Consider the following 26,281-nt stretch of genomic DNA (forward strand, 5'->3'; position numbering starts at 1 on the left):
TAAATAGTTTGATTACTGGTATAAAGACATAAATAGATCAATCGAACAGTTTCCAGAAAGAAGCCCACCTATGTATGATATATATACAGATTTACAAAGATGTAGATGCTTGAGCTAGGTGTGGTTGTACACTCCTGTAATCCCAGCAGTTGAGATGCTGAGGCAGGAGAATCATTGTTATTTCAAGACCAGCCTGGGCTACAAAGTGAGCCCAAGGCCAACCTTAACTGCATAGCAAGACCCTGTCTCCAAAAAAAAAAAAAAAAAAGAAAGAAAGAAAGAAAAAAAAATACATTTTCAATAATTGGTACCTGAACATCTAGAAAGAAAGAAAGCAAAAAAAAAAAAAAAAAGGTACTTTAATCCATACCTAGCACTAATATAAAATTCTAGAAATAAAAAGAAATTTTTGTGATTTTGAGTTAAGCAGATATCTTAAGAGTCACCATCAAAAAGCATGACCCAGAAATTAATAAATTAAGACTTTGTCAAAATTAAAAACTACTGGGGCTGGGGATTTAGCTCAGTGGCATAAGCGCCTGCCTTGCAAGCAGGCAGTCATGAGTTCGATCCCTGGTACCGATAAAAATGAGAAAGACAAAAAAAAAAAAAAACTTCTGGTCTTCAAAAGTCAATCTTATATCTGGCACATATAAATAAATGAAAATGCTAAGGAAACAAGCTACTCAATTTTTAATGAGTAAAATATTTGGACTGACTTCATAAAAATATACAAATAGCAAATAAGCACATGAAAAGGTAGCCAACATTGTTCTTCATTAGTAAATACAAGGTAAAATCACAATGAGAGAACACTATACACTGGTTTTATTGACTGATTTTTTTTTAAGCTGGCCACAGTTTTTTTGTTTTTTGTTTTTTTTAATTTTATTTAACAAGAAAAAGAGAAAAAACAAAACAAAGCGGTGTAAGGGTACAGGTAATACAGAACTACAAAAAAAAAAAAAGTAAAAATATCCAGTTAATAGATTACATATTATCATCTTAGAGATAGTTGCTCAACTCACAGTATCAAAGCATATAAAGTGGACATTCAAACAGTGAGACTGCAAACAGTTTTGTTCAATGATCCAACCAAAAACATTAATATGGTCAGCTATTTAACACCCCTAAACACACTTGCTGTTGTATCTTTTAGAGCACTTTTTTTCCTTCTCTTTTTTTACAACAAAATTTACACATTTTGGGTTTTATTACTTCTTAGTTCTTATTACTTTTGGGGGGGGGATAAAGTCAAATATGGCAAAACAAAGCTGTCAGTCAAAACCAAGGATAGACATAGCACATGATGTAAAAACAGAGTACAAGGTTATCAACAATGGTTACCATAATGTCTCTTGTTTCCTTAAAAAGAATTGTCTATCTCATTAGGTATTATAAAGTTGAGCAAAACAGTAGAGAACAAGACCAATAAAACTAAAGCATTGTAAACATTACAGGACTTCCAAAGGAGACAATAGTCAAACCAGAATGGGCATCTTAGTGAATCTTAATACCTTCAAAGTAGTTGCCTATACCCTCAAACTTGATACTGTCCTACACAATGGAACAGAGTCTAATCAGTCAAAACAAGATAGTGGGAGTATTACAGGACTTCAAAACAAGTTAATAGGAAATCAAAAATAGTTACTATTATATATCCTGCTAATTTTTTTAATTTTTCCCCTTAATTAAAAAAAACATAAAAATAACTAAATAATTTTTTTAATGACTAAGGGAGAGATTGAGATAAAACAGGACATAACAATATAACAATATAGGTCAAAGCATGACTGTTTCAGCAACCTAGTACTTCACCACCAAATAACCCGACTTAATAGTAGTTACCATAGTGTCTGTCTTTTTCCTTGAAATATTTGAATATAACTTCATATACTATAGCTTCAAATATTTCCATATCAAGAAGACCAGAATAAAGCCTTTCCAATTAATAAGTGAAAACTTTATAAGGCTTCAAGGCCACATAATGGGGAATCATGATTACCACATATTTTTATATATTTGAATCATTTCTTAACATTAGGGAAACTATTCAGTATTCACACATGCGAGATTGATTTCTTTCACTTATGAGTATGGTCTCAAGCGGCGCCCATTTCTTGATAAATATCTCAATGTGATCCTTCTTTATGGCTGAGTAATACTCCATTGTATAGAAATACCACAACTTTTTTATCCATTCCTCAGTGGATGGACACTTGGGTTGTTTCCAAGATCTGGCGATTACAAATTGTGCTGCTATAAACATAGGTGCACATATATCACTGTGGTATGATGCTTTCAATTCTTCTGGGAATATGCCTAGAAGTGGAATAGCTGGAATAAATGGGACTTCCAATCCCAGCTTTTTGAGGAATCTCCAGACTGACCTCCACAAAGGTTGTACCAGTCTACACTCCCACCAACAGTGTAGGAGAGTTCCTTTTTTCCCACAGCCTCTCCAGCATTTGTTGTTGTTGGTTTTCTTGATCCTGGCCATTCTTTCAGGAGTGAGATGGTATCTCAGTGTGGTTTTAATTTGCATTTCTCTAATGACGAATGATGATGAACATTTTTTCATGTATTTATTTGCCATTTGTATTTCTTCATCTGAGAAGTGCGTATTCATCTCAGATGCCCATTTTTGGATTGGATCTTTGAATTTTGGGGGTCTGAGTTTTTTTTAATTCTTTATATGTTTTAGACAAGAGTCCCTTGTCTGAGAGAGAGTTCACTAAAATCTTTTCCCAATTTGTGGGTTTTCTTTTCACAATGCTGGACATTTCTTTTGACATGCAGAAACTTTTTAATAAGAAGTGGTCCCAGTTATTGATTCTGGGAAGTATTTCCCGTGCGTTTTGAGTACTGTTCATGAATTCTCTACCTACTCCTATGTCTTCAAGGTTTCTACCCAATTTGTCTTCCAATAGATTTAGTGTTTCTGTTTTAATATTCAGGTCTTTGACCCATTTAGATTTTAATTTAGTACATGGTGATAGACATGGGTCTAGCTTTAGTTTTCAGCAAATGGAGAGCCAGTTTTTCCAGCACCATTTATTAAAGAGACTGTCGTTCTTCCAGTGAACCTGCTTGGCTCCTTTATCAAAGATAAGGTGGTTGAGTGTGTTTGTGGTTGTGGTTGTATCTTCTAATCTATTCCACTGATCTTCCGCTCTGTTTTGGTTCCAATACCATGTTGATTTTACTACTGTTGCTTTGTAGTATAACTTCAAGTCAGGGATTGTGATGCCTCCTGCCTTGCCTTTGCTGCTTAGAATTGCCTTTGCTATTCTAGGTCTCTTCTGGTTCCAGATGAATTTTAGGAGTGATTTCTCTAGATCTATAAGGTATGTTGATGGTATTTTTATTGGGATTGCATTGAATCTGTATAACAGTTTTTGGAGAATGGCCATTTTCACAATGTTTGTTCTTCCTATCCACGAGCAAGGTATGTCTTTCCATTTTCTGAGATCATCTTAAATTTCTTTTTTCAGTGTATTATAATTTTCCTTGTATAGGTCTTTCACTTCTTTCATAAGAGTAATTCCTAAATATTTCATTTTTTTGCTTGCTAATGTGAAGAGTGTGGTTTCTCTTATTTCCCTCTCTTGATTTTGTTGTTCGTGTATAGGAATGCTATTGATTTCTGAGTATTGATTTTGTATCCAGCTACATTACTGAATTTATTTACTGTATCTAAGAGTCTTTCAATGGAGTTTAGGGAGTCTTCTATGTAGAGTATCATGTCATCTGAAAACAATGATAATTTAACTTCTTCTTTTCCTATATTTACCCCTTTTATTTCTCACTCTTGCCTAATTGCTCTGGCTAGTACTTCCAGTATATATTAAATAGGAGTGGTGATAAAGGACATGCTTGTCTTGTGCCTGATTTTAAAGTAAAGGCTTTCAATTTTTGGCCATTTAGTATGATGCTGGCTGTTGGTTTGTCATAAATGGCCTTTATTATATTGAGGTAAAGACCATCTATTCCAATTTTCTGTAAAGTTCTTATCATGAATGAATATTGGACCTTATTGAAGGCTTTTTCTGCATCTATAGAAATGGTCATGTGATTCTTACTTTTGGCTTTATTGATATGGTGGATTACATTTATTGATTTACGTATATTGAACCATCCTTGCATTCCTGGGATGAATCCCACTTGGTCATGATGTATAATCTTCTTGATAATTTGCTGCATCCTATTTGCCAATATTTTATTGAGGATTTTTGCATCTGTGTTCATTAGGGAGATCGGTCTATAGTTCTTTTTTTTACTTGGGTCTTTCTCAGGTTTTGGTACTAGATTAATATTTGCTTCCAGGAATGACTTAGGAAGGATTGCTTCCCTTTCAATTTCATTGAATAGTTTGAAGAGTGTCGGCATTAGGTCTTCTTTGTATTTCTTGTAGAATTCTGCAGTGAATCCATCTGGGCCTGGGCTCTTCTTTGTAGGTAAGGACTTAATTACATTTTCAATTTCATTAACAGAGATTGGGTTATTCATCCTCTTGATCATCCTCTTGGGTTTTTACATCCTCTTGATCTAGCTTTGGTACTTCATATGTTTCTAAGAATCTGTTCTATTTCTTCTGTGTTATCAAACCTTTGAGAGTAGAGGTTTTTGAAATAGGTGTTGATGATCTTCTGTATTTCTAGTGGGTCTGTAGTGATTTCACCTTTTTCATTTCTTATTGCATGAATTTGAGCTTTTCTTCCCTTTTTTTAATAAGATTGGCTAGGGGCTTATCGATTTTATTTATTCTTACAAAGAACCAACTCTTTGATTCGTTGATTCTTTGTATTGTTTTCTTAGTCTGTATTGCATTGATTTCTGCTCTGATTTTTATAATTTCCTCTCTTCTTTTGGCTTTGGGCTTGACTTGCTCTTCTTTTTCTAGCTGTTTGAGGTGTAGCATCAACTTACTTATTTGTATTTGTTCTGATTTCCTGATGTGGGAACTCAGTGCAATAAATTTTCCTCTGAGGACGGCTTTCATTGCATCCCACAAATTCCGGTAAGTTGTATCTGCATTTTCATTTTCTTTTAGGTATTGTTTAATTTCTTCTTTAATTTCTTCTGTGACCCACTGATTACTCAGGAGTGTGTTATTCAGTTTCCATGTGTTTGCGGGATTTTTGCAGTATCTTTTATCATTAATTTCTAATTCCAGAGCGCTATGATCTGATAACATGCAAGGGATGATTTAAACTCTTTTGCATTTGTTTAAATATGTTCTGTGAGCTAATATATGGTCTATTTTAGAGAAGGATCCATGTACTTCTGAGAAGAATGTGTATTCTGATGTTGTTGGGTGGAACATTCTGTATATGTGTATCAAATCCATTTGTTCGCAGGTGTGATTCAGTTCTCTTATTTCTTTGCTCATTTTCTGTCTGGTTGATCTGTCCCTTGGTGTCAATGGTGTATTAAGGTCTCCTGTTATGATTGTGTTACTGATAATTTGAGTTTTCATTTCTGTTAATAGTTGTTTTATATAACTGGGTGCTGTGGAGTTTGGTGCACATATATTTAAGATAGTTATCTCTTCCTCTTGGAGTTTTCCCCTCACGAGTATGTAGTGACCTTCTTTGTCCTTTATGGTCATTGTTGGTTTAAAGTTCACGTTGTCTGCAAACAGAATGGCTACTCCTGCTTTTTTTTGGATTCCTGCTGCATGAAGTGTTGTTTTCCATCCTTTGACTTTCAGTATGTGAGTATCCTTCTGGGTTAGGTGGGTTTCCTGTAAGCAGCATATGGTTGGATTTTGTTTCTTGATCCATTCTGCTAGTCTGTTTCTTTTGATTGGTGCATTGAGACCATTTACATTAATGGTTATTACTGTTAAATGCTGGTTTATTGTTGACATGTTATCTCTCTGCTGTTGCATCTTTATCTTTCTGTTCTGTTTAATTATCTGCTTTGCTTAGTGTTTTTTTCCTTTGTGTATCTAAACTGTCTTTCAATATTTTTTGCAGGGTTGGTTTGGTGTTCATGAAGTTCTTCAGCTGTTCTTTGTCATGGAAGTATCGTATTTCACCATCAATTTTGAATGATAGTTTTTCAGGATACATCAGTCTAGGTTGGAAATCGTTTTGCTTTAGGATCTGGAATACTTCACTCCATGCTCTTCTTGACTTTATTGTTTGTGCTGAGAAGTCTGCTGTGATTCTGATAGGTTTTCCTTTATAAGTGATCTGTCTTTTCTCTCTGACAGCTTTTAATAATCTGTTCTTGTGTTGGATTTCTGGGATGGTGATTATTATATGTCTGGGTGTAGTTTTATTTTGGTTATGACTATTTGTAGTTCTATATGCTTCACTGATCCTGATGTCAGTTTCTGATCTCATGCTTAGGAATTTTCAGCTATTACTTCTCTAAATATCCTCTTGACATCCTTTATGTTGTCTCCTTCTTTTTCATTAATCCCTATCATTCTTATGTTATTTTTCTTTGCATCATCTTGCAGTTGTTGAATTGTTGTTTCCTGATTCCTTGTTATTTTTAAAAGATCTTTCCTTTCCTGTTCACTAGCTGCAATCCTGTCTTCAAGGTCTGAAATTCTATCTTCACTTTCATTGAGGCGGTTTTTACAACTTTCAGTGGAGTTTTTTATTTCCTGTATATCTCTGTGCATCTGCATTATGTATTTTGTTTGTTTCTTATATTGCTCATCTAGGGATTCTATCTTTTTGTTTAGTTCCTCCAATTTTTTAACTGTGTTTTCTTTAGATGTATTTAGAATCCCTTTCATTTCTTTTATCATTTCTTCTTTTACCTGGGAGATTATTTCAAGTTTGCATTTCTTTAAAGCTTCCTGGAGTTGCTTGTTAATTTCAGTAGCTATTGTGTCCGATATTTGAGGTGAATGGCATATATTTTCTTCTATATACATTGCTCCTAGGGTTTCTTGAGATGGGCTGGAGGTTTGAGGTTGTAATTTGTTCTTTCGTTTTGTCATTTTCCTATATTTCTGTGTTTCAAGTGTTATTTGAAAGCTTCTTCAATGTCTGTTGGAAATCCCCTTCTATGTTTGCAGCTCCTGAGACTCTGGCACCCCATTACCCTAAGCCACTGGGCCTGTAGAACCAATGGCCCTCTTCTGCCTGTTTAGAACTCCGTAGTTCCAGATAAACTGGGCTTCAGGGACACTATGCACCCACCTCAAACCCACTTATCCACTTCACTGCACCCGGAAGCCTGGAGGGACCCAAACAGTCTGGGCTTTGGGCAGAGTGCACTGAGCACTTACCACAGGCCGCGGGGCCTCTGGAACCTGCGATGCTCCCCTGCTTGCTGAGATATCCACAGTCCTCCAGACACACGGGGAGGTGGATGCAGGTGCCCCAGATCCGCCCAGCCCCTCCTCTGCACACCGATGGTGAGGTGCAAGAGTCCCAAATAGCGACCCCAATTTTTTCAAGAAATTCCCAAACACTACTGTTGGGAATAAAAAAATTGTACAGCCATTTTGGAAAACAGTTTGGCCATTTTTCTTAAAAACTTAAATATACACTAATCATATACATTCAGTCATTCCCCTGGATGGAGAAATGGAGAAAGTGATTTTTCTTGCTTACTAGAATCTAATCATCAGATTTTTGTTTTGTAAATTCAATCAGCTGTTCACTTCTTCTATTATGGTCAAAAAATACTTCAGAAAATTCATTATATTTCTTAATGTCACATTCCAAATATGGTATTTAATCAACCCAGCCTTCAGGTCCAAATCACTTATTTTTTCCATTAAACATTTTCATGTGTTTGTTTCTTACACTGTTGCTAAAGAGTAAAAAGTTAATCTGTACTTTCTCTTCTACTTCTAGTAGGTCTGATCACTACTTGGAGGTTGATTTTTTTTTTTTAACCTTGATAGCTATTAGCTAGCTGTCTACTGTGACACATACACAGGAATGCATACACTAGTGCACACAAGCACTCACACCTCAGTGCTCTCTAAGCACCAATTTTGCCTCCAGCAAGGTGATTACCAGAGGCCTCAGGAAAGTCTTATGTCTCTGACCTAACTGCAAAGGGCAGAGTTTGTGGTGAGGCCAATCATTCGTTAACAGTGGGCAGTGAAAGTAATTTTCCACTCGCATAGGAGTTTTACTTTTAGTCCTAACATACGATCACCCTAAAATGCCTGTAAGTTCAGCTTAAGGTCATATTCATTTTCATTTTCATCTTACTTTACCTCAGAAGTGAATTTTTAAAATTATATTCTTGAACATATTAAATATCAGAATAATCTAGGAAAGACAGATATGTATGAGCCAAGTGATTTTTGTGGAGAACAGATAAGTAAAATGTGGACAGGGCAGCTGTTGCCTGGGTCAGTAGAAAGCATTCTGAATTCTTCCCCTGTTAACAGTGAACCAAGAGCAGGACTGTGACAGCTGAAGGTGTATTTCAAGGACTGTTAGGGTCCATCCATGTTGGCCTGTCCCCATCACTATCCAGCTAGCCTCTGGCTTCATTATTACCCTTCATCTCATGTATACTAACTTCTTGCAATGGTGCTGTTGACTCCAAAGTAGACAGAACTAGAAAACGTTATGGCATTAAAAGATAGTGAAGTGGGAAACTTGAGGTCTGAATACTGCTTAAGAAAGGAACCAACACACCAGAGAACTAGGCCAGTGCACAGTCTAACCCAGAACTACCTTTTGGTATGCATACAAGGGGTGAGTAGAAAATGTGTTGAATGCTTAATTTTTTAAATTTATTACAGTAAAAGACATTGCCATTAATTCCCATAAAAACATTCCCCTTATTTCAAACACAGTTAGCCCATCATTCCTGGCAACGTGTCTTTTACTCATGTGTATCAATAGAGGCTAGCATTTGAATGAGAATTGGTGTATTAAGGGACACAACAGTTGAGACTAAGAGCAAGGAAAGAAAAGAAATTTTTAAAATTTATTTTCTATTATAGAAACAGAAGTTACTAGTTTTAATAACCATTAAGATAAACTCATATTATACCCAGTGTGATGCTCTAAAATAATGTTGAACCTCCAACTTCCAGATTAACTTGTTTTATTTAACTATAACTATCAACAATTCAAATATATTTGGTCCTATAATTAGTTGTTCATATACCATAATCACAGGAAACCCATGGTATCTAATGCCTTCATTTTCACTGATGTGTAAACTCATACTTAATACAAATGCTTACAATTTTAACAACATAGAGGATTGAACAGAACCTAGCAGTTCAGAGCCCTGTCAGGGAAACAGCACCACTGAATGTAGGCCCATTGCATATATTTCATTCTCTTTTAATGCATCTTCTTAAATTCTGTTTTATTTTTGCATTACTTACAAGTTAAAATTTTAATTCACCAGAAAAAACCCTAGGAAAATATTGTAGGAAAAAACACTGAAATCATCACAGAAAGTAAGACAATAAAGTTGGACAAATCAGTGACAGCCAAATTACAACTTAAATTTCCACTGGTCTTTTGGACAATGAACATGTTACACACATACTTGCTCATTTTCCATAGCTAAATTAACATGGAGGAAAACCGACTTTTAACCTGTCTGTAGTGTTCATTTGAAATAGTTTTCAAGCAAGTACATTTTGTTTGGAACTTAGCCAAATAAAATTCATAACTGGTCACAAGCAATTGTTTGAGCAGTGCAGTGGAGAGATTGCCGGGTGCACTGGGGAGTGTCACGAGGTCATCAGCCTACCATCTGGCAATATAGGGTGGCTCCACAGAGTCTGCATGCAGCTTGTCTAAAGTGTGCTATAGACATATAGTGCTATAGACATATAGACCTTGCCCTCCCCTTTGTCTCCCATACTATCCCCTCATCCTTACTCTTGTGTCCAGGGACCTTGCTGCCTAATTTCCTATTGAAAAATGGGGTTAACAAGCATGTGTTCTCCCTTTCCTTCAGAATTTGAACGTATCTTTATCTACTCCATCCCCCATATTTCCAAAGGTGTTTTCCATGTTTGAGTCCTAGCCTCATTTGTTCTCAATTTTCTAGGGACTTACTCTCCTGATTAGCTCTTTCTCTAAACTATGTGCTCTCTCTGTTGGTTCCTTCTGGTTTGCTGCAGATATGCACATATTCTGTTGTCTAGAAAATGTCTTTCAGTATCCCCTTAAGCCACCATATTGTCTTCCCAATTTTATCATTGTCAAACTTCTGTAAGTACAGTTTTTCTTGTTGTGTTTCACACTACTGTACCATAGATGCTTGGAAAGCAAGAACCATAATTTAAGTTAATCTACTGTCAGGTGTTTCTCACAGTATCATATAGTGAATGGCACACAGATCTTGGAACCAGTGTTCAGATTTGGGCTGAGTATTTTCTGTTGAATGACATTGGGTAAATAATTTTGCTGATCCTAAACCTTATCAAATGTGAAATGAGAGTAATAATGTCTGTCTTAGAATGCTATAGAAATTAAATTATATTTATAGAAACCTTAATAGGATGTTTGACACAATTAAGTGCTCAGAAATCTGGTTCCCTTCAAAGCTCTACTCATGTTAGAGATTTGGGTACTTGGTTTTTTGTTTGTTTGTTTGTTTTCTCTTAATTTGTTTCTTTAAGAACAGGTTTCTTCCCTTTTCAAGTATTTGTTGAGTGACCAAATAGTCTCTTGCATATATCAGATCAGCATTCAGTGACATGGCATTTATTTTTATTCTGTTTGATTTTTACTCTTTTCTTTATATGTTTCAGATTCATAACCAGTATCCTGCAGAATTTGAATTCAATCTTTATTACTTAAAGTTCTTGGCCTTCCATTATGTATCCAATCGCTTTAAAACTTTTCTCCTGGATTCAGACTATGAAAGACTAGAGCATGGTATGTATTTATATGTCCTCATTCCATCTTTTTTGTTTTACATTTTTAATGAAATTTACTTATTTTTTTAATTCACAGGCTCCCCATATAATACAGCCCCCTCTCAAACTCTCAGTGATCTTTCTGCCTTAGCCTCCTGAGTTCTGGGATTACGGACACATGTCACCGTGCCCAGCAATTCTGTGTAATTTTTATGACATGTTTGGATGAGCAATATCACTACTGCCGACTGAGACAAGCTCGGAGTTAGGATTTTATATCAAACTACAAATGCAGAGTAGATACAAATAACTGCTCAGACACTGACATTTTGTGCTGTGTCTGTGCTGTGTTATCTCTTATGGATAGCACATAGTCATTCCGTAGCACCTTGGTAAAGTTAGACCTGTTTACTATTTTGATAGCTATAAGTGAAATCACAGTTTTAGAAGTCTTATTTAACTTAGTGTACTCCCTGGTACACTCTGCTAGGGAGGGTACCAGTCATTGGAGGCAGTTTGAATAGCAGTTAATGCCATGAACCATTAGCACTTTGGTATATACTTTGGGAGAATCCGGTACTTCTCCTGGCCTTAGCTTCTTCATCTTTAAAATGAAGGCAGTGTATCCCACCTGCTAGAACCACAATGAACATTTCAGGAAATTATATATGTTTTGGGGTTTTTTTTTTTTTTTTTTTTTTTTGGTCTTTTTGAGACATGGTCTCACTATGCAGTTTAGGCTGGCCTTGGGTTCACTTTGTAGCCCAGCTGATCTTGAACTTACAAACAATTCTCCTGCCTGAGCCTCCCAAGCGCGGGGATTACAGGAATGCCCCACCTTGCCCAATTAATAATAAATTTCTTACTACAATCACTAACACATAGTAAGCACTTGAAAATTTTATTTTTAAAAAATTTGAAATGAAAAAAAAAACAGTGGTACAAAATCTCAAAACAAGATTGTAGGAGAGTAATAATGGTTAGTATATTATATACTGTTATCTTCAAAGTTATTGCTCATATTGCAAGACACAGGCATGAAAAATTGATCAAACAATATAGGCATAAAACTTTCTTTTCAATAACTAATAGCAATTAGTAATATAACTATCTTAACTGTTTTGTGTATATTTATTAGACATTACTATCATAATTTTTAGTATGAGTAATAGTTGTAAAGAATAGATTCTGAACACATTAACAAACATGTAACTTGAAAATTATATTTGTATATTTCCTAATTTACAAATGGATAAATTTATTTTCATTGTCTTTTATCAAAAGAAAATACACCAAAATATCAAGAGTGAAAAAAACAGTACATTCTGAAAGTCCCTATGAAAACATTTCTCAAGGGAATTTGGATTCATTCTTTTGTTGCCATGGAGTAAGGAAAATGCATGATTATTTTTGTTAAGAAGACAAGCAAACAAAAAAATAAAATAATCATTTAGTACATTATTTATACCAGAGTATTCATAAAGAGGTCTAAACTTTTTAGTGACAAGCAAATACTGGTGTTCCCAGCTGAAAATCAAATCAGAAAATACTGCTTTTCAAGTCATGCTATTGCAGCTGTCTGGCATGATATTTCATACTTTTGGTAAAGGGAACACTGGTCAGATCATCCCATCCTGTTTATACTTTCAGACCTTTATTAACTCAAGGAATTGTCATTCCTCATCTACATTCAGAAACAAGTTCTCAAGCACTGTGTGCTAGGAAGGTATTAAGCAGACCTGGTTACAGCTGCCTCTGGCCGGGTCTAAAGCAGACTAATCCGTGTGACTGAGGAATCACATTGTCCCTGAAAGGAACAGCATATGCAAATATTGGTGTGAATAGGTGTCTCCCTGGAGCAGTTTTCTGGTTTTGTTTTTGATTTTCAGTAGAGCAGTTTGTTTTGCTAAATTAAACTGATCAGCAGATTACCTTAGAGATTGCAGATGTGGTTCTTATTGGACATTGGGATCTCTTGGAGAACTTTTTAAAACTTTCAACCTCCAGACTGCATCCAAATCTACAATGTTGGTTATAGGCATCAGCAGCTTTCTGAAGCTCCCTTGGTAATTCCACTGTGTTGTCAAGGCTGAGAACCACCCATTCTCCAGTAAAGGAGAGCAAGAAATTAAGTCAGATGGTGTACTGAATAAAGTACTTTATCTTTCTGAACTTGTCTCCTCATCTAAAAAACTAGTTATTTTCCCGGCCTGTCACACAGCAAAAAATGAAATAAAACATGAATACTTTGGTATATATCAAAAGAGTATCATGGTTTTTTGAAAATGTGATTATTTCCATCCTTATCGTAAACATGTTTTCATAAAGTACAGGACATACGTTTAGAATTGTAGAATGTCGTTGCCAAAGAGTCCTTGGAGATCATCTACCCAGCCTCCTCCCTGGACAGATGGACTACCAAGGGCCACTCCACCTAATTAGAAAGCCTGTTTTTGTGTCTTTTGTCCAGACACAGGACTCAAATCCATTCCTGTTGTGTTTGGGTAGACACACTAGTTATGAAGTCTACACAGTGAAATATCATTTACAACAGCTGTGATAAAGACCTCTATCTGCCAAAATCAACAGCTGTAAAGTAAAAAATCTCAACCACTGTTTTAGAGTACATCAGTCACAATTTTAAAAATTTCATCAGAAAAGTAAACATCATGAATTCTCCTGTGTCCTGAAAAAATAATATGTTATTATGTACTGGATTATAAGACTGTAATTTGATAGGATTTAACATTAGCTGATGATTCAAATTGTATGTAGGGTGTTCCCTAAATTTGTATGTACCCTAAGATAGCAATCTGAATATTGTAAGAAAAATCCGTTGGACTTTGCGCCAGTCAACAGGCATCACCAATATGACAGGAAGGGGTTATGTGAGGAAAGGAGGACTAGATCTTGTACTGTCCTTTCTGGTTTCAGCTCATTCTCCTTCTGTCTATAAAGGTGTCCAGAGCCTAGTCCTCCTGGGGCTGATACCACACAGCCATCCTGTGTAATCCATACCTCGTCCAAAGAGGAGCAACAAGTGAGGGGATTTTAAAAGTCCATCCCAAGCCCTAGGGCAGTCTCAATTTCAAATATTGGCCTCACTTGGAGAACTCTTAAAATGACTAATAGCTGAGACCTATCCCCGGAGATTCTGATGTAATTGGTGTGAGGTGAGATCTGGTCAGTGGGATTTTTTTAAGTGTTTAGTTTTTTGAATGTATAATCTAGATTGAGAACCACTGAACCCTGCAAGGAAGAAAACATTAGTCTTGATCCCACATTTTGGGCTTGAAACATTCTTTTCTCACACACTGGTAATAATATCCTTGTTGACTTTGGACTGAGGTATTTCATTCAAGTGAGCTAGTACTGCTGAGAGAGACAACCCTTCCTGGATTTTTACAGAATCCTGTCTCTCCTGACTCATCTTCCTCCCCACTAAAAACAAAGAGGCCCAGGCCTGGTGGGGCACACCTGAAATCTCAGCTTCTTAGAGACTGAGGCAGGAGGATCACAAGTTCAAGGTTAGCCTAGGCAATTTAGCAAGATCCTGTCTCAACATAAATTGGAAAAAAGAGCTGGGATGTAGCCCAGTGATGCAGAAAACAAACAAGGTGGGGTCATAATGAGCAATCAAGTGACTGTTTGAAAAATACAAAGACAGGGCTGGGGATTTAGCTCAGCAGCATAAGCGCCTGCCTTGCAAGCAGGCAGTCGTGAGTTTGATCCCCAGTACTGATAAAAAGGAAAAAGACCAAAAAAAAAAAAAAAAAAAGAAAGAAAGAAAAATACAAAGATGGTGTCAGAAAAATCCCTGAAATACCTTGCTAAACTCCGCTTTGTTTTAATTTCCCCCAGAACATGGTATATACTTTTCTGTCATGCAGAATCTCTTTGACAATGAATTGTGGTATACACTACTAAACAAAAAATTTTAAATGGTTCGTAAGAGTCAACAACGTAAACAAGAAACATAAAATCATGTATTTATCACATCACCTCTTAAATCCTTCCATTTTTTTCCCTGAAAAATGTGTAGAATGTCTCTTGGCAGGGACTTATGGCTCTTGAGGTAGATGCAAGCCATAAGAGTGGGAGGAAGTCAGGATGTATTGCTAACTGCCTAGAAAAGCTTACTGATGTTTTCCTTCCACTTTGACTTGTTTCCACGTAGCTGTGAAGTTCATTCCTGTCTTTAGTTTGTAGTTATTTCCTAAGATTTCTGCATAGAATCATAAGAAGTATTTCACCTTTTCATCTGCTGTATGCCTCATACTTCTAAGCAGAATATTAATTTATTAACTTGCATTTTGTTGAAATTTTTTTATTTACAGGAACTTTATTTGAGGATAAAGGAGACAAGCATGCCAAGAAAGGAATTTGTATCTGGGAGTGTATTGATAAAATGCATAAGAGGAGTCCCATTTTCTTTAATTATTTATATTCACCAACGGAAATAGAGGTAGAGTAAGAAGCTTTTCACTTTCTGAATATTTTGTGTGAAAGTTTTCCTTACTTTTATTATACATAAGCTATTTAAGTTTTGTTTAGTAGAATTTGACTAAATTTCATATCAAAAGCTTTTAAAAGTCCAAGATACTTGGGTTATAATGGAGATGAAGACTATTCACTAAATTCTTATAGCAAAAATTAGAAGCTGGCCACTAAAACCCAGAAGATATAATGTCAAGAAAATTGAAGCAAGGCAGCTTTTCCTAGAACAAAGAGCTAATAAAACTTGAAATCACATCAGGTAGTTATAAGTTGCAAAATCTACAACTCTTTAGAAAATTTTTTCTATAAGTTCTTCTGTGCAACATTCAGGAATGTACTTGTGTGGAAAGCAGATATGTTTGCAGCCTCAGTCAAGAAGTTTAGTGTATCTTGGGGGGAAACAGTGCTCTTTCATGTGCATCTCCATGACATAGGCCCTGAGATAGAACAGGTGGGTTTGATAAGCAATAGTACCTTTATTTAGGGGCAAAAGTGGCCCCTCCCCCTGGGTCCCATGCATTGGAACCCCACTCTGGTCTTCCCATAGCTGCACCCTCCTCAGAAGGCAAGGAGTACAAGAAACTGAAGGCATGTGCTTATATACCTCTCCTCACCTAAACCATGCTCTGGGTACCTTGAAACTTTCTCCAAATTCAAGCCACTCACCAGGCTATCTCTCTGTCTGCCTCCCAAAGTGGTGTATGTACCCTTAGGCCAAAGGATAGCAAGATATTTGGCAGGCAGTAGACCGTTTGGCTTCGTGGTCTAAGCTATACACAATATTCATACAAGGCCAGGGTGGAGGGAGGAGGAAGTTAAACCATAGACTGAGAGCTAGGGCAGTTCCCCCAGGGTTACCAATTCCTAGATTAGAATTCTGAGGAATCTTAAGAATGTTTTTATTTGAACCTGGCCTTCCTAGTCATTAGGAGGTTATATTCATCAAAGTAAGAGGATAGAACATATTTTATTTAATACTTTATCTTGATCTATAACTTCTAAATATTTAAATGGATGGTGTTTGAACCCAAATTCATATACTAGCCCTGGACCCTGAAAATGATAGGACTTGGCCTATCAGTAAGCTTTCAGAATTTTCTCTAAACAGGCCTTGAAGCCCAGTGTAAATATCTCCAGCCTCAAGAAGTGGGATTATTACGTACAGGAGACCCTGTCTTCAGGGCCTTCTTATGACTGGATGATGCTGGCTCCAAAGCACTTGCCTTCTGAAGAGTCTAATCTAGCTGGAGGAGCTGGGCCCCACAGCAGGAGAAAGACGGTGTGGCCATGCTATGATGATGTCAACTGTACTCAGCCCGATGCTCTCACCAACCTTTTCAGTGTAAGTCAATTATGTGTGGAGACACACTCTGGACATCTTGGCTCCAGGGAACATAGATATCCCTAGGATACTCAGCTAAGACTGGCTTACAAACTTCAGGGCACACTTGTCCTTATCCTAGGTTAGTGTTACAGGTGGCACTTCTGGAATCTACAGAAACCGGGTTTGTTCCTATATGTGGGCACCAGGTTTAACTAACGGAAAAGAGAAACAGTTGAAACAATGGAGTGGTTTACTCCTTCCAGCAGCTTCTCAGTGTTTAGCTGTCCAAGCTGTCCAAGCAGCCTGAGTCAGGCCTGGGCTATGGCTTTCATGGGTACTTTACTTCCTCTGGTCAGAAGTGTGGGTAACTGATGGCCTGATGGGACTACTGCCAGCCACCTTGTGCTAGGAATATTCTGGACCAAAGCCATTCTGGCAGTAGCAGCCTGAGGAACAGTTGTGAGCCCTGCTGTGGGCCAGACAGTTCCTGAAGAGTCCTATCCCTCTGGTTTTCTGGCCAGGAAAAGTATGCTGTAGTGATGGCACTATCCCAGATACCTGCCAGAAGGGAAATCCATCTCCTTGGGCATTTCTTGGTTCATTCTTTCCACATCTGGTTTGAGTTACCAGAGTCGAAGAGCTTCTCTCAAGGGTAGAGTTCTCATCTACCTCAGCCATTAGGGTTGGAATACAGGCCAAATGCCTGACCTTTGCTTTGGCCATCAGATTTCCCATGGGCTGTCTGAGGGTGAAGGTGTTTGGGCCATATATTTCATCCCTTACTGTTTAACCCAGTCTGTAAGAAAAGCCCGATTATGGGTCGCGTTCATCTTTGCTGTAGTGCTTCACAACACTACATGCTCCCACCACTGTTGCTGGGTGGGAGACCTCTCATGTCTGCCACTTTCTTCATTTGCCCTCTTGCTGTGCTGCTTCTGTGGGCCCAACACACAGGAAACATGACTCTGGGGCACATCCTGACTTCTGTGATATACTGATCTACTGGAAAATTACTCTTCATTTTATTGCAGGAAATTGAAAAATTGGAGCATAAATTGAACCAAACTCCTGAGAAATGGCAGCAGCTGTGGGAAAAGGTAACCATGGACCTTAAGGAAGAGCCAAGAGCAGACCATGTGAGTTGGTACCATCCCCAGGAGTTACCTCTGAACTTTTGAGGGTGCTAGGTCAGATAGGGCCCACTGCCCAGGTCACAGGACCAGGGTGAGTTTATGACCAGAGGGACACATGGGAAGGGAGGGATCACGTCCCAGGGGTCCCAGGCTGAAAGTTCCAAATGCCCAAATACTTCTTGAATGCCTCACTTTGCCACAGTGACATAATTTATGTTTTAGGGCACTGAATCCAGAGAAATTACTAGGTTCTTTTCTATCTCAGTGCCTCTGTGGTTTCAGCTGATTTTCTACCACATAAGGGAGGAGGGAATGCCAAGGCCCTGTTTGTTCCAGAAAAAATAAAAGTATTTTAAAATGACAAAATATGCTACTTTCTGTTGCTCCTACTCCCTTTGTTGTTTCTGATTTAAGAAGTATTTATCTGCTTCTCATGGCCCATTTCCTGTTTCTGACTTAAGAAACATTTATCAAACACATAACATGTGAAATGAACTGTGCCTAGTGGCAGATATACTTTACATCCTCTGCAGCACACAGTAAGGGAATCGGGTCCCATCTCATGCATGAGAGAACACCACAGAGCTCTCACAGCTGGTAGGTGGTAGCATCATCATTTGAACCCATATCAAATTGGCTGCAAACACATCAGAAGGGAAATTAAAATAGATGAGTGTCTTGACAAGCATTTCAGAAAGGAGAGGTCGAGAGTGAGAATGAACCTTTGTGGACAAGGGATCATCCAGCCTCTGTCCCTTGTGTTCAGTGACAGTTCAGCTGCTTTTATCACGCAGGATGCAGGTAGGTATTGCCTCTGTGCTTCTTTCCCCTAGAAAAAAATAAAAATTTTTAAATTATTTTTCTGGCTGTGAAAGTAATGGAGATTTGGCCCAGTGTGATGGCACATACCTGTAATCATAGCACTCAGGAAGTTGAGGCAGGAGGATCATCATGAGTCTGAGGCCAGCCTGGGCTACATAGTGAGTTCAATGCCAGCTTGAACTATATAGTGAGACCTTCTTTCCAAAAAAATGTAGATGTATATTATAAAATATAAGGTAATACAGGCTAGGGATTTAGCTCAGTGGCTCAAGCGCTTGCCTGGTAAGCACAAGGTCATGAGTTCGATCCCCAGTACAAAAATATATATATATATATGTATATATATATATATATATATGTATATATATATATATATATACATACACATATATATATGTATATAGTTATAAAACCAATGAAAGTCATCCATAATTTATAACCAAAAATAAACCACTGTGTTGCCAAACTTGTTTCATCATGAATTTACTGTACATAACTGTTTTTAACTTGGCCTTTTTACTTAATGTTAACATACATGTCCTTTTTGCCACTGTGTATGAATCAGTATTAGCATGTGTAACTGTCTAGAACTCTATCATACAAAAGTAACAAATTTTTTACTAGCTGCCTAATAATGGATATTTAGGTTGTTTCTAGTTTTCTAGTTTTTATTATGAACAACTCCAGGATAAATATCCTTGTATAAATATCTTTGCCCATCAGTCTGGTTTTTTTTTCCCCCTTGAGATAAATTTGTATTCATGAAATTACCAGATCAATTTCTTTCTTTGCTTTTTTTTTTTTTTATGTGTGTGTGTGTGTGCTGGAAATCAAACTCAGGACCTTGCACTTGCCAGGCAGGCACTGTGCCACTGATATCCCCAACCCTGTATCAGGTCTGTTTCTTAAAGTTTTTCCTATCTCCTGTTCTGTCCTTTCTAGTTCCAGAGGCATCCCTTAGGATCCCCAGGAATTGTGTCTGCCAACCTACCTTCCTATCAGAAGAGACCCGCACTGCACCTGCCAGACACCAGCATGAATGAGGAACAGAACACCACCGTCTCACCATCCAACGGAGTGGAGCGCAGGGCAGCCACACTCTACAGCCTGTACACATCCAAGAATGATGAGAACAGGTGATGTAGTTCTATAAAGAGTGAAAAAATTTCAACAGTATAGCTAAAAAGAGTATCAACAGGGTATAGTCATTTATGGTTGATTCGTGATTGTTATTATCTCAAGTCTGCTTTTGCATATATACTTTTGAAGGCATGTATATATTAATCAGCAGTTTTGCAATGGCAAACATTAGAAATCCAGCTTGTGCCAGCCAAAGCAAAAAGGAATTCACTCACAAAAAACTAGTACAGCCAATGGATACTGATTTCTCACAGTGTCTTCATGCTTCTGTTCCTAACTTCCCTTCAGTTTTTCCTTCTGTTTCATCAATCTCAACAAAAGATGGCCCCTAACAGCTGTCCCTGCCCTCACAAATGTGGTAATCCCTGTGGAAAAAAAGCTGTTTCTCCCAAAGTTCTAGTAGCAAAACTCCAGGGAAAACTCAGGCTTTTTTTTTTTTCCTTCTAGAGTAAAAATAGACTTGACAAAAATAACAGGCATCCCTTTACAGCGTTTTTAAAATGAAAACTAAAGTACCTGTTCTGTTGTGATTTCTTCTAGGTCCTTTGAGGGAACACTTTACAAAAGAGGGGCTCTGCTGAAAGGCTGGAAACCCCGTTGGTTTGTTTTGGATGTAACAAAACATCAGGTAATACTGTTAAAGCCTAAAGAAATTACTTCCATTGACTCAGGCCTATTATGTGGCTGGCCTGGCCATTATGTGGCTGTCAGCAGATAGACTTATTCCTCAGGTACAGACTGTTGTCCTAGGGCCTCTTTCAAGGTCCCAGATGTCTCTGACCCTGGGCAGTAGACTTCAGACAAAGTTCCAAAGTATCCTCTCCCTGTCTTGTGCAGATAGAGGTGGTGACAGTTGAATCCCAAGTGCTCAGAGCCATGGGACTCTTTTTAGTACTAGAACCATTTCTGCTGCCTGATCTCATACCCAGGTCAGGAAGCACACAAGGGCTTGAGCCCATTATGTGCATACCACATGCTCATCTAAGCATGTGCCTGGGAGCACTCCCCAGACTGCAGGGGCCCTTCATCCTTGCATTTGTGACTGAAGGCATTAGTTTTCAGCAAATGTTTATTGCACCACACCAGTATAGTGCTCATCACTATGCAGGCTACTAAAGAAGGTTACCCTCAAAAGATGGCTGCAGCAGCAAAGGTAAAGGATATACAAGAAGGCGATACTCCTATCTAAACTTTGATCTCTCATTGGGCAGGTAGTACACTAAACCTTGCTGAGCATGTTAAGAAATCTTTTACCCTGCATTCATTCTTAGCTATTGCTCTCGCAGCTCAAGAGTATCCTTAGTATGATGATCTTTGCTCTACTAGTCTCAGAAAGTGATTTTTACCCAAACCTCACTCCTCTTCACCTTTTGCCAGTGAGAGTCATGTGGTCTTGTTCTAACCACAAGAAAGTGAGTTGGAAGCCAAGGATTTGCCTACTAATTCCCCATGCATTCATCTGTGCAGAGGAGGCTTCTGGGAAATTTCTGGACTCTCCCTGTATGATACACTGATGGGACCTGCATCCAGAGAACTCCTCCAGAGGAAGACTATTAGGAGGCCACCTTTTCCTCTGCTCTAGGGATTTTATAAAGGTCACAGAGACTGTGGGAGGATTTTGAGAATTTATTTTCAAATCTACAAACGAAATCCCTTTTAGGGAGCTTTACTCTAAAATAATAGTCTCTCTGAAATCATTGAGCCTCCACTGTGCAGAAACATTCCATTAAACCACTAAATGTAACATGGGAGAATGCCATAATTTTGCTATAATTTAAAATTACATCAAATTATAGTTATATTCTTACCAATCTTTGGGATTTCTTTAACATGAGAGAGACACAGTTTTTCCATTTATCCCTCTTTATACCAACCCTGTGGGGAGACACAAAAGTTTAAGGCTAGAGCTGCAATGATAAAGACACAAGACACTTCCAGCACTCGGGGAGACTGAGGCAGGAGGATCGCTGCGAGTTCGAGACTAGCCTAAGCTACAAAGTGAGCTCAAGGCCAGCCTGAACTGCATAAAGAGACCCTGCCTCAAAAAGACAAAAAAAAAAAAAAAAAAAAAAAAGACGCATTCCTGTCATGTATAAGACGTTGAAGTTCAAATTGAGTCAATAAGGCTTTTCAGAAAACTACTTTTTAAATATTTTTTGTTTTCTCTTATTACAAAAGTAACACATGATTATTATGCCAGGTTTTATAATGATCTAAAAGTCCCCCCTGTTTCAAATGTTAAGCTTCTCTTTTGTCTATCAGTACATAATGGAGGTCTTCCATGCTCTTTTGGGAAAGCCATTTTATTGATAGACTGTGGTTGAATTAACCGTGGTTTCACTGAAAGACAGCTACTTAGCTAATGAATATAGTTCTGAAGGAAACCCCTTGGTTTATTATTTTTGTGGAACAACTTTCTAGAGAAAGAAAGAATGTTTTATCAGGCACAAACTTTTCTTTTTCTGTGGTGCTGAGAATTGAACCCAAGGCCTTGCATGTGTTAAGTGTGTACTTGTTCACTGAGCTGTATCTCCAGCCCACAAATATATTAATTTTAGTTTTGATACTGCTGAATTGTTTTCCAAAGGGGTTTCTAACAAATTATGGTCCCAGTATCAGCATTTGCCAGACCCTGATGCCTTACTAATACCAGCAATTTTTAATATTTCTCAATCTAACTGAAAAGTAAAATCTCATTAATTTCATTTACTTTACTTTCAGTGAGCCCAGTCATCTTTCCAAATGTTTATAGGTTATTTTCCTCTAGATTACTTATCTTCCTTCTTACCAGTTTCTAGGAATTTTATATGTGCCTTAAGGATATATTTTATGGTGTTGACTAATCTTCTATATGTAATTCATCTACTCAGATTTCAAAACTCCATAGTCTTTTCCTCAATTCCTTCTAGCCACGTCTCTCTCTCTTTCCTGGAGGTTGGTAGTGTTACTGATGTTTTATGTATTCTTCCAGGCATTGTTTAGCATACATAAGCAAGATACAAAGGAAAGTTATCAAATACAGTTTGGAAAGTCATGCTGTCTTCCCTTTTCGTGTCTCTTGTATCCTATCTATATCCTTTTGGTCCTAGCTGCGATATTATGACTCGGGTGAAGACACAAGCTGCAAAGGCCACATTGATCTGGCTGAAGTAGAAATGGTCATCCCTGCTGGCCCAAGCATGGGTGCCCCAAAGCACACAAGTGACAAGGCTTTCTTTGATGTAAGTTTGTCTTCTCCTTTGCTGATTCTGCCCATATTTGATTCAGTCCTGCCCTGAGCAGTGGTAGGTGGCAGACCTTGGCTATGGCAGATGCTCCGGAACAGAAAGTCAGCAGTCTGGTCCCCAGCCTTGATCTTGCGTAGATGTCCATGTACCCAAGAACTATGCGTGGAAACTGCTGAACTCCTTGTAAAGTGCTGTTAGTTACCTCAGTCACCAGCTGCTTTCGGGAATAGTGCTGCTTCCTCCATATCCAGTAATCTTCCTGCCCGACCTTCCACAAATAGCCATCGTTGGCCACGCCTAATCATTGTGTACTCTAACATCTGCAGCAGCCCTGAGGTGGACCTTGGAGCATTCTATGAGTCACACAATAGAAAGAGATTTATCTAGTCCTTAGAGTCAAGCAGGTCTTCATAAAGAGCAGAGGTTGTATTCCTTGGCTCTGGACTCCCATTATGGCCCTGACTAAAGAAAGAGGACACAAAGGCCAACAACATGGAGCTAATAAAAATCAGGGTTTTCTTAAAAAGCTTCCTCACCTACACTGCACTGGTGTCCATGCAGGAGAGGCCAAGGCTCCAGCCATTACCGATCCTTCCCTCTAGCCAGAGGCAGCACCCAGGAAGATGCCCTTCTTTCCTTGTGTCCTTTTCACTGTGAGTCCCCTTCTGTTCACACCCACTGTGGCTTTAGAAACTGGAAACATCAAGTGACTATAAAGGCAATGACAGTATGGTAGTAGAGAAAAAGAAAAGAGAGGTTCTGGGGTGGCATAGAAAGAAAAGTCACAGGTTTATATGCCATTTGTTCCAAGCCATCAGCAGCCTTGCACTTCATCTCTGGTTCTCTGTCACTTGGTTTCATAGCTCAAGACCAGCAAACGTGTGTATAACTTCTGTGCCCAAGATGGGCAGAGTGCTCAGCAATGGATGGACAGGATCCAGAACTGTATCTCTGATGCCTGACACCATGTATAACTCAAGCAGAAGAGGCATTGGAACTCATATTGCCCGACAGAAAAAGAGTATGGAACCTTGTGGAACAGACAACAAATCATCACAAGGCCTAAGAATCTTTTGCTTATTTACCCAGTCCCCTCTTGCAGCGGTTGCTACATCTCCTTAACCTGGCGGGGAGGGTACTGGTCAGAGCCCCAGCCCTTCCCATATCTTGCACTGAATTATTCTAATGGGATCTTAGGTTGGGGATCTGAAGAATGCTCCTGAACCTGTGTCATCCATCCCCTAGCCAAAATGGCCCCCAGCTGCTTCCATGCTCCGACATGAAGGTCCAGTTTGTTCTCCAAGGTCATAATGTCCTTGGGGAGCTTTTTAGAAAGCAAAAATCAGAAGCCTCCAAAGATCTTCTTACATCCTACACAGAATGGGTTTCCCATCAGAGGAGCCTGCTCTGACCTTTGGGATGCTCAGTTCTCTGGTGCTGCCAAAAAGTGCTTCCTTGGCCCCTACTCTGCCGTTCACAACAAGAAATATCACCGCATGGTAGCAAGTAAAGAGGGAATGCACAAGATTATTCTGGTGGAGAAAGCTTACCCAGGGAATGATGCAACAACCAGGCCAAAGCAGGAGCACACTGCTTCCAAACCCTGATTCCTCTAAACCAGGGGTGCTCAAGGACACAGGCCCTTCTGTTCCTGGGTGTTCTTCTGTGCCCTGAAAGCTTGTTACACAAAATAACTTGCAAAAAGCATTAACCTACACAACACTTGCACTGAACTGCTAATTAAGTAAAGATGTTAGAAAAACTGAAGCCAGCTACTTCTGACCACACACCTTTGACTAGGTCTCACTGTGGCATGGCTGAGTACCCAAATAACACTGCGACACATGAGAAGTAAAAACTGCTCTTAGATTCTCCTTCCTTTTGATAACCTTGTGTTTGTTTAGCCTAAGACTTGAGGACGCTCTTCACCCACGAAGAACAGAAAAGCCTGTCTGCCACAGTTGCTGGCAACAGCCAGGGCCCTAGATGGCTAGATTGTTGTGTTCATTTTGAGATGTTAATATGTCAAATACCAAACTAATATTTCAAAAATATGTATATATGATTTCTATATCCTTGTTTTTCAGATAACCTGCTTATAATTTAATATAAAGTTAAACTGATCGAGTCATAAGAGTTCAGTAATGAAAGTTCCCTTTTTAAAAATATAAACTACTTTGTAGATTAAAAATAAGCCAGATTTTAAATTTATCTACACATTAGGGAATAGAATTGTGTTAATATATAAGAAATTGGGGAATAACAAAAATCAAGGGCTTTTTCTATCATATTCATTTTATAAATTTGTCACTTGTGAAAATGGTTTTTGCACATTATTTGTATTTTTCTTTGTATATGAAAATTTTTTGTACTTTGTAAAATATGGAGCCCACTGTACTTTCAGCTATTGGAGACTATACACAGTGCTTCTTTTGTAACTGGATTCTTTTAACTTTCAAGAAGGCATTACCTACCTGCCTTACATTCACTAACCACCTTGAATTAAATTTCTTAAGAAAATCCATCCCTCGTGACTGTGAAGTAAAGCTCTTTGTGCAGCACAGAGCCCTCAAGAGGGTCATGTCTGGGATTCGCACTCAGGATAGGGGATGAAACGAAGCAGAGCTCACTCTCAGCCCTGCTAATGTCACAGCTGCCTTTGCTGAGGAAATAACAGGCATGAGCTTCTAGGCTTTAGACACACTTCTGCAGAGTTTAGGAAGATCCAAGACTGAGGTTCTCACCCTGCTGCCCCCAGTAAGCTGTGTTGAGAAGGTCGTTCTCACCTCGTCTGGGTCACCTCTTCGTACTACCTATGTACGTTTATTTGTGTGCATTTTAGGCATGAAACATTAAAGTCTTGTTCAGTAGCAAACTTTACTGCATCACGGAATTGTCAAACAGCACAGACACATGATCAGTGATTTCCATTCTAGACAGCACTTCCCGTGGCTCAGCCCTTGGAGCTGACTCTGTCTCCAGCAGGGATACAGGGATACAAGTTCTCATCTCAGGGCTTGACCTCAAAGGAGCTGTCTCTAAGCCAGGCACCAGTGTCCTCCTCCTTGAGCCTCAGGTTTCCTTAGTCTGAAAGGCTCATGTGACGCAGCCAAGGAGTTCCAGGCATCCTCCTTAGGACCAGCCTTAGGACCTGCCCTTATGCCTTGGAGTATGCCTGAAATTCAGTCAAGAGGGAAAGAGCTGGATTGGAGCTGAGCAGGAGCTGAATTTACTGTCTCAGTGTCTGGATGCTCCACATTTCTCAGGTCATAGGTAAAGGGAACGACACTGGGTTCCAAGAAAGACAGACAAG

At 38.5% G+C, this 26,281-nt stretch overlaps 1 protein-coding gene across 5 annotated transcripts in view; it reads left to right on the top strand.

Moving 5' to 3' along the window:
• Window positions 1–25,492, top strand: part of Sbf2 (SET binding factor 2) — a 497,072-nt gene extending 471,580 nt beyond the window's left edge. For all 5 annotated transcript variants that reach the window (XM_013148062.3, XM_013148064.3, XM_013148063.3 and 2 more), the window contains 8 exons: window positions 10,718–10,844; window positions 15,163–15,290; window positions 16,431–16,664; window positions 17,678–17,782; window positions 19,544–19,737; window positions 20,282–20,369; window positions 22,831–22,962; window positions 23,832–25,492. In XM_013148062.3, coding sequence (XP_013003516.2) covers window positions 10,718–10,844; window positions 15,163–15,290; window positions 16,431–16,664; window positions 17,678–17,782; window positions 19,544–19,737; window positions 20,282–20,369; window positions 22,831–22,962; window positions 23,832–23,930 — 1,107 coding nt within the window. In that variant the 3' untranslated portion in view covers window positions 23,931–25,492. The remainder of the gene's footprint in view (window positions 1–10,717; window positions 10,845–15,162; window positions 15,291–16,430; window positions 16,665–17,677; window positions 17,783–19,543; window positions 19,738–20,281; window positions 20,370–22,830; window positions 22,963–23,831) is intronic.
• The last annotated feature ends 789 nt before the right edge of the window (window positions 25,493–26,281 follow it).

This window comes from Cavia porcellus, unplaced genomic scaffold (genome assembly GCF_034190915.1).
Source record: "Cavia porcellus strain 051 isolate PalLab524CR breed Dunkin Hartley unplaced genomic scaffold, mCavPor4.1 scaffold_6, whole genome shotgun sequence".
Classification (NCBI taxonomy): domain Eukaryota; kingdom Metazoa; phylum Chordata; class Mammalia; order Rodentia; family Caviidae; genus Cavia; species Cavia porcellus.